Below are 12,162 nucleotides of genomic sequence, written 5' to 3'. Positions count from 1 at the left end.
TTATTCTCCCGATTATGCTGCATGATGATTTGTGTCCCCATTAAGTAGCTGATCTAGCCAACAGGGGGCACTGTTGGTCAACATAAATTTTGTTCAGAGTCTGTGTTACTGTGGATCCCAAATAGAGTTTGGGATTTTGTTGTACAGCTCCCAGACTGCACCCTGGTGGATGTTAAAAACGATTCAACACTCGTCCCTATCAGAATTTCAGTGTGATTTTAGGGGCTCGTATCAACTGAGTCACGAGTCTTTATCTGAATCTTAATAATTAGGTTCAAGTGGATGTGAGGGTGATTTGACTGTAACATCTGCCACCCCACTGATCACTAGGGTAGATTCAGCTGATCTGACTGGCTAGGCGGGTGCCACCTATCCCTCCCAAACCTGCATGCTCAGTGGAACAGGCCGATCATCCCAGATAGAAGGAGTGTACCGTTCTTCAGTCAAGATAGCTGCACTCCTGATAGAACCTTCAAACAAGCTCAAGGTCCATAATTAGGTTCAAGTTGTGAATCAGAATACACCATGATGGGAGTGCCCAAGGTGGTCCACAAGCTTCATTCAGGTGGTCCACCACATTTCTGTGGATTTCTCATTGATTTTTGATTGCATTTTCATTGCTTCCTTTATTTCTTATATTGTATTTTATTCCATTGCATTGCCATTTGAATTCTATGGGACCATAACCAGTTGATTATATACATGTCTACACATAAGTAAACCTCACCAAGTTCAACTGGGCTTACTCTCAGGTAAATGCTTAAAAAAGCTCCGGTAAACTGTTCCACTCCCTAATTGGTAATGCACTTGCTTCAGGAAAAACATCTTATTCAAACCAAGCCTTGGTTCTTGCTTTGCTGTTTAGCAAAGGTGTGTGTATGTGTGTGTGTGTGTGTGTGTGTGTGTGTGTGTGAGAGAGAGAGAGAGAGAGAGAGAGAGAGAGAGAATAACCTGTTTGAATGATTTCTCCTTGCGCTGATAACCATTTATAGGAGAAGTTAGAAAAGCAAACATCCAGGAACACATACACACACACACACCCCGTCTCCCTTTGTGGCAAAATTTAATTTAAATAATTTAAATAAACATGCACATGGGGAAAATGGAATAAGAGAGGGATAGAATTAAGGGCATCAGATTCTCTTTGACTGACTTGCCACTGTCCTCACTCCCAAAGTAAATAAGGGTAGAATACACCCATTTCTTCTCAGTTACTATTTCTTCTCTGCCATCCTGCTGGTCTCGTTTCTTATCCTGATCCTGCTGGAGGGAAGAAACCACCCACAGCTTCCTCCTCTCACCGCTAAAGACAAGCACTGCCTGAGGTTTTTTTCAAGAAGCAGGAGCCACTAGCAAGGAAAATTCTAGTGAGCAGGCTGGGGCTTTGAATGCGAACGGGAAGCATTTGGCTGTTATGTGCTGTGGCCATTTCCACTCACAAATTACCTAACATGCTATGCCCAGAGAGGACACTGAATGCTGAATAATTGGATGGTGGGCAGGCCCAAATATGAGAACTGGAAAGTGCAGTAACTACTGGGGTTGGGGAGGGCTTGTTCCATTGTCTTCAAGTGCCCACAACCTGCTTTTAGTCTCCCTCATCCCAGATGCCAGCAGGAGCGAAGTAGGGGTCTAAGGCACTCTGTCAAATGTCTCATAATACTAGAAATCAGGAGCATTCAATGAAGATTCGGACAAAGAAAGTACTCCTTCACATTAGGGCTGGGCAATATATCGATATACCATCCAAAACCAGTTTGAAGTCCATATCATGATATCAGTTTCATAGTTTTTGACCCGGCAATATATTGCAAATCATGATGTGTGCGTGCGCATCCTATGCAAAAATCACAATGTGGGAAACACTGTGAAGCCAGCCAATGCCTCTACATAGATCCATGCTTATTTTAGACATTGTGACATATCAGTATATCACAGTGTTTAGCTCAGGGGTCAGCAAACTTACCACGCCTTGGGTGGGTGTCTCCAGAGCCGATCGCGCGGTGGGCTGGAGAGCATGTGCCCATATGCGTGCGCACACGCTATTTCCAGCGCACTTCTGGGTCTGAGGAGCACTGGAAATAGCTTGTGCGCATGTGCACGGGCCTCCTCCGACCCGGATGTGCACCGGAAACGCTTGCGCATGTGCACAAGCTATTTCCAGTGCTCCTCCGACCTGGAAGTGGGCAGCCGCGCAGCGCAGGTAAGAGTGGGCGGCGGCAGCGGTGGGGGGGGTCGCTGCAGGCCAGATAAACGAGTCCCTTGGGCCTTATCCGACCCGCGGGCCTTAGTTTGGGGACCCCTGGTTTAGCTAGTGATATATCACAGTGTTGGAAACCAGGTATTTCCCAGCCCTACTTCACACAGCCAAACTACGGAATCTGCACCCACAAGAAGCAGTGATGGCCAACAACCTTGATGACTATAAAAGAAAACACAACAGCTCCATGGAGAATAAGGCGCCCAATGGTTCCTAACCCAGCTGGCTCATGTCAAGGTAGTATGCTTCTGAATACCAGTTACTGGAAACCACATGAGAATCACACTAATTCTTTACAAAGCATTCAGTGGCATTTTTGACTTTGAAACTTAACAGTTGCATACGTGCAAAGCTGTTTGCATCTTTTCAGGATAGATTGTACTTTGCTTCACTGCTTATTGGTTTATTTAGTTAGTTATGATTGAGGCTTTTAAATGGTATTAGGAATTTCCACCTGAAGGCAAGGTCATGTACTTGCCAGGCTACCTAATAAACGTAAAAATCAATATTGGGCATGAAATTTAACGGCTACCCTCAATAAATTTAGGATTTTAAAAATACTAGTTCTATATTGATGTGAAAAGAGTTTAATATTTCCAACAGAAGTAAATGGCAAAGATTTATATAGTGCGGGACATATTTCTGCCAATTCAGTATTGAACGACAATATAAAATGCTCTATCTGTTTTATCAAAACATGGTTCTGATTTATTAACCATCAGGGTATATCTTGGTATTAACTGATGCATTAAGTTACTATCCCTTAATACTTGCATGTCATGCATTTGATACTCACAATGTTTGACCTTGTATGGAACAGAAATTTAACCGTGCCTTCTCAGTTGAGAAGGAATGCTGGAGAAGTTTGCTTAAAATATTTCATCTCACTTGGAGAGGGCAAGTTTCAACAAATATTACTTTAAATGTTTAGAGGGGGTGACTTTGTCCAATCAAAATAACTATTCTAGCTCAACTGGTTTGCTTATCAGGTTGGAGCCATTGCTGGCTAGCGTAACTGCATGTTTTTTCCTAAATAATATTTTGTTAGGAGAATATGATTGAGGTTATTTTTAAAAATTGATTACTGGGATGTAGAAAAAAAACCAGAATATGATTTACACTTGAACCCTCTTCCTTCAAGGAGTTCAGAGTAGCTTAAATAGTCTCTTGTTCAAGGCTCATAAAACCTGTATCTGATCATATACAGTCGTACCTTGGTTTTCAAACGCCTTGCAACTCAAATGTTTTGGCTCCTGAACGCCGCAAACCCTGGAGTGTTTCAGTTTGCGAACTTTTTTGGAAGCTGAATGTCCGACATGGCTTCCGATTCAGTGCAGGAAGCTCCTGCAGCCAATCAGAAGCTGCACCTTGGTTTTCGAGTGCTTTCGGAAGTCGAACGGATTCCGTTCGAATACCAAGGTGCGACTATACTTTCAAGACTATTCATTGACTGTGGGCAATCTCAATAACAAAATTCCCCGTATCATTCAACAGACATAGCAGAAAAATAAAATAGCACTTTATCTTAAGTGAACCCACTTTACTGAGATCAGACATAAAACCAACAGACCCTTCGGTTTCTGGTTGTAATTTCTTCTCCTTCCGTGTTTGAATATGGTCCAAGATCACAATGCCAATACTCCTGAAGACAGATGAGGCACTCACTCTTAGGATTTCACAAGTCTTAATGCTCACTTTTGTTACATGCTGAAGGCATGCAATAAATCTTTTGGGACAAGGTGCTTATTACGCCCCAGCATGTTACTGAGCACAATTCAAAGTATTGCTGCTAACCTTTAAAGCCCTAAATGGCCCCATTGTTCAGCCCACGTACCGAGGTCCAGCTCTGAGGGCCTTCTGGTGGTTCCCTCATTGCAAGATGTGACGTTACAGGGAACCAGGCAAAGGGCCTTCTCGGTAGTGGCGCCTGTCCTGTGGGACGTCCTCCCATCCGATATCTAAGGGCTAAACAACTATCTGACCTTTCGTAGACATCTGAAGACAGCCCTGTATCAGGAAGTTTTTAATATCTGATGTTTCACTGTTTCTTATGAGCTGTTCAGAGTGGCTGGGGCAACCTAGCCAGATGGGTGGAGTACCAGTAATAAAAATTTCCAGAGACACAGTTGATGGAATCTTTCGAGGAGCTGGAGATGGCGTTTATAAATGGTCCATGTTTCATAAGCATACAGTAAGGTTGGTAGTACAATAGCTTTGTAAACAAGCATTTTGGTTTCCCTGAGAATGTCCCAGTCCTCAAACACTCTGCACTTCAATCAGGAGAAAGCCGCACTCACAGAGCTGAGGCGATGCTGGATTTCAGCATCAGTGTTGGCACTTGTGGAAAGATAACTGCCCATACTGGAAGAAGCAAAGATCACCAGTGTCGAAGCAATGAGTCTTCAACATCAACTTTGTTGAACTGGTCATGTCGTGCGGATGTCTGATTATCGTCTTCCAAAGCAACTACTCTATTCCGAACTTAAAAATGTAAGGCATAATGCTGGTGGTCAACAAAAGAGGTTTAAAGACTCTTTCGAGGCAAATCTGAAAAAAATGTAGTAAAAACATCAACAACTGGGAAACACTGGCCTATGAGCGCTCCAGTTGGAGAACAGCATTTACCAAAGATGTCATGGGCTTTGAAGACACTCAAACTCAGGACGAAAAGGAAAAATGTGCTAAGAGGAAGGCATGCTTGGCACCGTGATAAAGTCCCTCCAGGAAACCTATGTCCCCACTGTGGAAGGACATGTGGATCCAGAATTGATCTCCACAGTCACTTACGGACTCACTGCCAAAACCGTGTTCATGGAAGACAATCTTACTCAGCTACGAGTGATCTCCAAAGGCGACTACTAGTAATTAATAACTAGAGAAGACTAGTAATTTTTTATTATTATTATTATTACTATGTCATAGGCACATTGATACAATGGCACATTTCCATGTGCTTGTTGGCAAAACTATGTGATTTATTTTGCAGTTGCACCAGATCCAGTGGAACTTATTTCCAAGTCACTGAACAGAACTGCAGGGTAACATAGCACTCCTGTGACCCTAGCTGCACCAGTATAATTTAGTCAGGATCCCATATGTACTTCCAGCACCAGTCTGGAGGAGGGGGAAGAGTTAGAACTATAAAAACCATAGCTACAATGCTACCTATTCCCCCAGCATCCAAGGCAACACCACTGACACAAATCAATCACAGAGTAGCATGCCAACAATGCCCCAGTAGCCATGCATAGACTGACCCATTCCACACACAGCAATAGGGAAACATCTCCAAGACCTCACCCCCGAGCCATACACAACAGGCAACCCACCAATCACTACTGAAAGAGCCCCTAGGGCAAGCAGCAATTCAGCAATAAGGAACGTCTGGAAATCTCTCTACAAACAGGTGTTCAAATTCACCTGTATCACACAATCATTGCTAATACAGTCGTACCTTGGAGGTTGTACGGAATCTGTTCCGGAACGTTTGAAAACATTTCAAAACGTTTGAAAACCAAAGCACAGCTTCCGATTGGCTGCAGGAAGCTCTTGCAACCAATTGGAAGCCCCGTCAGACGTTTGGCTTCCAAAAATAGTTTGCAAACCGGAACAGTCACTTCTGGGTTTGGAACGTTCGAGAGCAAAAACATTCAGGAACTAAGTTGCTCGACTTCCAAAGTATGACTGTAACCAAGCTTTTGACGGCACAACAGGAGACATCTCAAATAGGGACACATCTGAGGGGTGTCAGAGAGGTAGCAGCGCAGTCAGACTGCCAGCTCACAGGACACATGCTCCTTTGATTATTGCCCCAAATTTTGTCATCTGTTCTCCCTCCCTCCCTCCACTACTAAATGCTTCGTTCAGTGCAGCAGCAACAACTCAGAAGAACCTGCCAGCTTACCAGAGGATAGAGTTACCCTAAGTTATGGCAGATTAAGTTAAGACCCCATCCCTCCCAGAGTCATATCTCCAGGTAAGAGAAGGCAAAAAATAACTTTGGTGGATAGAAGTGATCTTTCTCTGCTTATCCTCACTAACAAAGTGGACAGCGGTTACTGGACAGCATCATTTTAGTGGATTCTGAAAGACACATAAGAGTCGTCAACATTCTTAGCTTAGGATTCCTGTGATCTTGAAAGTACCACGGCAGCTTAGATGTCATTTACCCCATTGTGCCATCTCCACACTGCATTCGCAACTGCCGAGCAAGCAACTTGCAAAGATACATGAGCCTGCTAGAATATCAAGTTGGCAAGCCACGGAGGAACAGCTGGAATCATACTGGTTACTACTGCTGGTACGCTTCTTTTACTCACTGCACAGCAACAGAAATAAGAGTTATGTTGCTCGTTGCGCCTGCCTGAAAGCTGCCCAGGAAGAGGCCAAAAGGCAGCATAGATCAATGGCCAGCAGTTGACAGGAAGGTCTTGGACCTAGATGTCCAGTATGCGTTTGTGAGAATGCTGCCACCTAAATGCTCCTCAGAGGAGCACTCTTCTCTCAGCTAGGGAACTGCGATGTATAGTGACTGACTGACCTCCACGTGGCCGGGCTGCAATTCTGCAGAGCGAAGGGTGTTATGATAGCTTAGTCAATAGTAAGGATGGTGTGAGAGGAGTGCCCTTCAATCACTAGAGAGCTTACCTGAATGTGATGGTTCACAGGCCCCAATACCCCTCCTTCTACACAGTGCCTTCTATCCATGTGATGGCGTCACCGGCTGGTGAGGAAGGATTAGCCAATACAACACTGAACACTGAAATGGACAGAGGGTGGAAAGTGGGAGAGAGACATGGGAGATATCTGTAGCAGCCATACTTTAAAGCTCGAGTCAAGCTCCCCCCATCTGCTTACCTGCGGAGTCGTACAGGAGTTCTTGCTGGGTGTCCCGAGGGTCTTCACAAGTTTTATTCTTATGTATTTCTCCACAGTTCTCAACATCAACATTCCCTTTGCTGTGCAGGGCTTAAGACCAGAGATAAGAGCTGCATGTGCTGGCATCTGAGAAATGGACTCCATGTTAAGGGTTTCTGCACTATTCTATGTGTGCTGTGATCGGCCAGTCTGAATCCTATGCTTCACTGCAGTGATGTGAGTAGAGTGGCAGGAAGACTTTTCTGACTCTCTGCTAATAAAGGTAAAGGTACCCCTGCCCATACGGGCCAGTCTTGACAGACTCTAGGGTTGTGCGCTCATCTCACTCTATAGGCCGGGAGCCAGCGCTGTCCGCAGACACTTCCGGGTCACGTGGCCAGCGTGACAAGCTGCATCAGGCGAGCCAGCGCAGCACACGGAACGCCGTTTACCTTCCCGCTGGTAAGCGGTCCCTATTTATCTACTTGCACCCGGGGGTGCTTTCAAACTGCTAGGTTGGCAGGCGCTGGGACTGAACGACGGGAGCGCACCCCGCCGCGGGGATTCGAACCGCCGACCATGCGACCGGCAAGTCCTAGGCGCTGAGGTTTTACCCACAGCGCCACCCGCGTCCTGCGTCTCCACTAATAGGAATGTTTTAATTTACACAATCTCTTTTGTTGGTGTAACTTAACTCGTTGGTACTCAGGAGTAGAATCTGAGGGACCTGTTTGATTCACACTAAGCCTCCTCTTCCCCCAGTGACACTGACAGCTGTGCCAACAATGTTGAGTCAACATCAGCAAAACCTTGATGCTGACATTATATCACTAGCATGGGCTATGCAGAAAATCCTAGAGGGCTCAAAAGTTATCATAAATTGAGCACGGTGCTGTGCCCTTAATATAACCATTTCCCCGTAAGAATCGCAGGGTTATTATTACCTGAATAAAGACTTAAGTTAAGGACTTAAAGAAATTAACGCACCTCAGATTTTAAAGTAATTTATTGGAAATAGTTCTTAGATTACAAACAAGCATTTCTCATTTACAGAATGTGCTGACAGCTAATGGTAAGAAATGTAGCCTTCCAGTCACCTGCCCATCAGCAATGCAACCCTGCAAAATTGCAGAGTAATTTACCTAGTTAACTTTGCCCACACGTAGCCCTTTAAGTAGTTTATTTGTGGTCCAATTACCTGTTTGTGAAGGCATTCCCTGGAAGAGTGCCCAACCTCATATTTACCTCACTATGTTCTGCAACAAGATGGATACTTCAGTTGTGTCTACTAGCCTGTGAAAATACAACCCACTTACTCTTACATTGTTTTGATTTCTATGAAATTAAAATGCTGTAGGATTCTTTTAAAAAAAGATTTAAGTCACAGCAATATAAAACTCTGGATTGGTTAACTTATTCAGCTGAACTGGGGAATTATTCAGGATGCAGGCATGTTAGTGCTCTTTGGGTGGGCTATCAAGAACGTTATAGTATTGTGGAACAAGTCACCATGTGATGTTTTACACTTAAGTTTCAGTTGCTCCCAAGAGGATTAACCACCCCAAAGAAAGGAATGATGACATGAGAAACATTGACACTCAAGTACAGCATAACAACAATTAAGCATTTTGTAAAACTTCTGGTGCTTTTTAAGACTGAAGAGGTTTGTTCATTTATGTATATGGTCAATTAAACCATTGGTTTTAACTACATTGTTTTATTAAAACAATATTCCAAGAAGCATAGGGTAAGGTCTTCTATCAGAACAATTTGAGACTTAAGTTGCCACATGCTAAGGTCAAACTAAGCTACCACATACAGATGTTCTTTTTAGATAAGCAAAAACCACAGCACACATCCATTGACCGAGTTGCTTGAGTGTGTTTTGAACTAGTCATACAATCACTGTTTGATAAGCTTAACTTCTCCATTTTAAATAAAACAACTTCCATTTATACAGAAGAAACATAAGAAAGACCGGTGTTTACATATAATGCAGTCACTAAGTATCTACACTGCTTACACTTTAATATACTAACATAAAGCATGGGTTTGATTCACAGAATAAGTAGGTCCACGATTGTAAGTTAACAATAACTCTTTATTGCTTTATACATGTGGTGCTTTTTCAAGGCACTGTGGCATGGACTAAAAAACTTGGAATGACTTGTGAAGGAACCTGGAATGACATATGGTCAACATGGAAAGTTCTTCAGAAGCAAGACGACAGCTAATTTAAATTCCAAGATATCAAACATCAGGAATGAGAGTTCATAGTTCACAGGAGATAATATAACAATCTTGTTTAAGGATCAGCTCCTTCACATGCCCATTCTGATACTCTGAATAATCTGGAAGATAGCTGCAAAAGGAAACAGGTTTAGATGTTGCTATGTTAGAATATATCAAATGATGCACCATTTTAAAGAGTTATGTACATTGGCATTGCTATATACACAGAGTAAACCAGATTTCAGAAAACCTTTGAACAAGTTCCACTTGATTTTACTAAGCTGTGTAAGACAGAACATTTTACTACTCCCAATTTTATATAAATATCTTCCAAGAAAGCCACACTAGAAAGACCAAGTGAAGTGTGAAACTATACCATATGGCACAAATTTTTTCCTGTTTTCTCAGCTGAAATCAACCTATTTTAATTAGCAGTTTTGATTTCAGCAATATGACTTCCCACTCAGTCCTACACATAACTCAGAAGTGAACTGATCCATGTACAGTAGAACATACTCTCAGGTAAGTGTGGATAGGAAGGCTGTTTTAAAAGAAAGCAATGGTTGCCAATGTAAATCTTCCTGTTTTCAGCATAGTGTATAAAATTGCTATTGACAGCACACTTGTAACTTATTAGTTTAGATCACTGCTTGCTATGTCAACAACTAAGTAGCCACAATAAGGGGTATAAGCGTGACATTTGAAAACAGCTATGAACCCACAATAAGATACCAGTCTCCCTCATTTGTGAAGTAGGCAAACTTCATGTGAATAAAGCCCCTCATTTAAGTAATAACAACTATTACTCTCCTTATCTTATTTGTAACCATCAACACAACTCCTAAGGATATAAAAATTGGAGCCAGTAAGCTTATAGAACTAGGTGAACCATCACATATTATTAACAGTGTTCCCTGACAGCGTTCAGAAAATCTGTTTTGCATACCCCTTCTTTCTTTTTGTGAAGCTCTGTCCTGAGCGACCTGGTATACCGGAAAAATTACCTTACTTGCAATTTGGCTATTTAAACAGGTAAGTCTCAAATAGCAACTTCCAAAAGGCCAGCTATATTAGTCTGCTGTGCAAACCTGAACACAGGTATATTAGACAGACAATACCACTGGGATTTGTGGGTCACTTCTGGGAAAACAAGCTTAAGACAGCATTGAGAAACTAAAATTCTAAGGATGCCTTTATCTTTTGCAAGTCCTCATTGCTACAGATGTACATAAAGATCAGTGGGGGGGGGGTATTCATAAAAAGTGGGCAAATATCACTAGTCCAATCAAGTCAGGCAATGTGTGTGTACGTGTAGAGTGATTCCAATATAATGTCTAGTAATTTTAAGCAGGGTTGTGTTGTTTTTTAAGAAACCAGCATAGCTATGATGAAAAAGTACCAATGTGAGAACCTAAGGGCTAAACTGGTAACTGAATAAGGTCCAATGGTAGAGTTGCCCATATGGCAGAGTTGCCCATATGGCACTCAACGCCAGCAGCAGCCCTAGGGGTCCACCTTGCCCAGCAAATCCACTACACCTCTCCAGATGTTTCTGAACACCTGCTCCCCATCCCACCACTTGCGAGAAGCAGCGCTGCCCCCCTTTTAGGCGAAAACACCTTCCACCACTCAAAAAGAAAAAGAAAATGCCTCTTCTAAGAGGAGAACCGCCTCCTTCTCCCTGATCACGTCTTGGCAAATCTAACCAACAATTTAAGGACCACAAACTACGGGACACCAGAGAAGCACAGGGGAACATCTGTGGGAAGCAAACAAGTGTCGCCGCCAACCCAAAAAACTTATTGAGATGAACGCAGCTTGTTTACCTTTGCTAACCCAAGACCTTTCGGGCTGGAAGGGGTTCCCCACCTGAAAACCACCCCCCACCCACCCAAAAAATCAAATTCCCTTGATGGAGATGTTGGACAAGGGACCCAATCCCGCCCAGCTGCCAGCGCTTACCCGATCCGCACACCACGAAGATGAACAAGGCCAGCAGCCAGGGCCCCACCGACGCCTTCTCCTCGGGGGCGTTTCTCTGTGGGAAGAGCCAGCGTGTCAGGACGGCTCGGGTGAGGAAGAAGAAGAGGAGGAGGAAGAAGAAAAGGAAGAGGAGGAGGAGCGGGGTTTCTTTCGGGGGTAGCCGCCCCTCAGCGGCCGGGGGGGGGGGAGGCCACGATCCCCGCAGTCCCCCCCTCCTCCTCTTCCTCCTCAGCCCCTCAGGAACCGGTTAAAGGCCAAGCCCCCCCCCCCCAGCCTCCCATCTTCCTCGCGCGTTTCCCCCTTCAGAGGCTGCTTCCCGCGCGAGGGGCAAACCGGCAGGGGGAGACGGACCCCCGCCCTCCCCGGTCGCAGGAGGGCGCTGAGGGGAAAGGGGAGAAGAGGTTTCTGAGGCCTCCTCCGCGAAGGAGCCCCTACCGAGGTCTTGGCCACGTTCCCGCGCTGCGTGATGTTCTTGCTGTGCTTCTCGTTGGCCATCCGGATCCGCTGCTTCGCCACCATCTTGGCCGCCGCCGAAGCTGCTGCTGCCTGACAGACAGACGCCGCGACTGAGCTGTGGCCGCGCTGCTTGTGTGAGGAGGAGGATGAAGCGCGTGAGGGGAGGGCAGCGTGAAGGGAAGGGAGGGGGGAAGAGACCGAACCGCCTGACGCGCTCCCTCCGGCCGAGCCGCCGCGTAAGCAGCAAACTGCCCCTCGCGCAGGCCCCGCCCTCCGGAAGCGGGGAGGCGGAGCCGCCGCCGCCAACCCGGAAGCGACCGCCTCTCCCCTCAGGTTTTTCTCTTCTTCGTTTCGCCGTCTAACGCTAAAGGTGG

The 12,162-nt window shown here is 44.9% G+C and overlaps 1 protein-coding gene across 1 annotated transcript; it reads right to left on the bottom strand.

Moving 5' to 3' along the window:
* Positions 1-8,105: 8,105 nt before the first annotated feature.
* On the bottom strand, positions 8,106-12,025 carry SERP1 (stress associated endoplasmic reticulum protein 1). Its single transcript, XM_081008374.1, has 3 exons — positions 11,768-12,025; positions 11,312-11,387; positions 8,106-9,479 (listed from the first exon to the last, which is right to left on the bottom strand). Exons 1-3 carry the CDS (start codon positions 11,849-11,851, stop codon positions 9,439-9,441), a joined length of 201 nt encoding a protein of 66 aa, XP_080864500.1. The 5' UTR covers positions 11,852-12,025; the 3' UTR covers positions 8,106-9,438.
* Between the last annotated feature and the right edge of the window lie 137 nt (positions 12,026-12,162).

Source organism: Podarcis pityusensis, assembly GCF_964106645.2.
Source record: "Podarcis pityusensis genome assembly, chromosome: 5".
In the NCBI taxonomy this organism is placed as follows: Eukaryota; Metazoa; Chordata; class Lepidosauria; order Squamata; family Lacertidae; genus Podarcis; species Podarcis pityusensis.
Note: the sequence above shows the minus strand (reverse complement) of the source record. Positions and strands in the feature narration are given on the sequence as shown.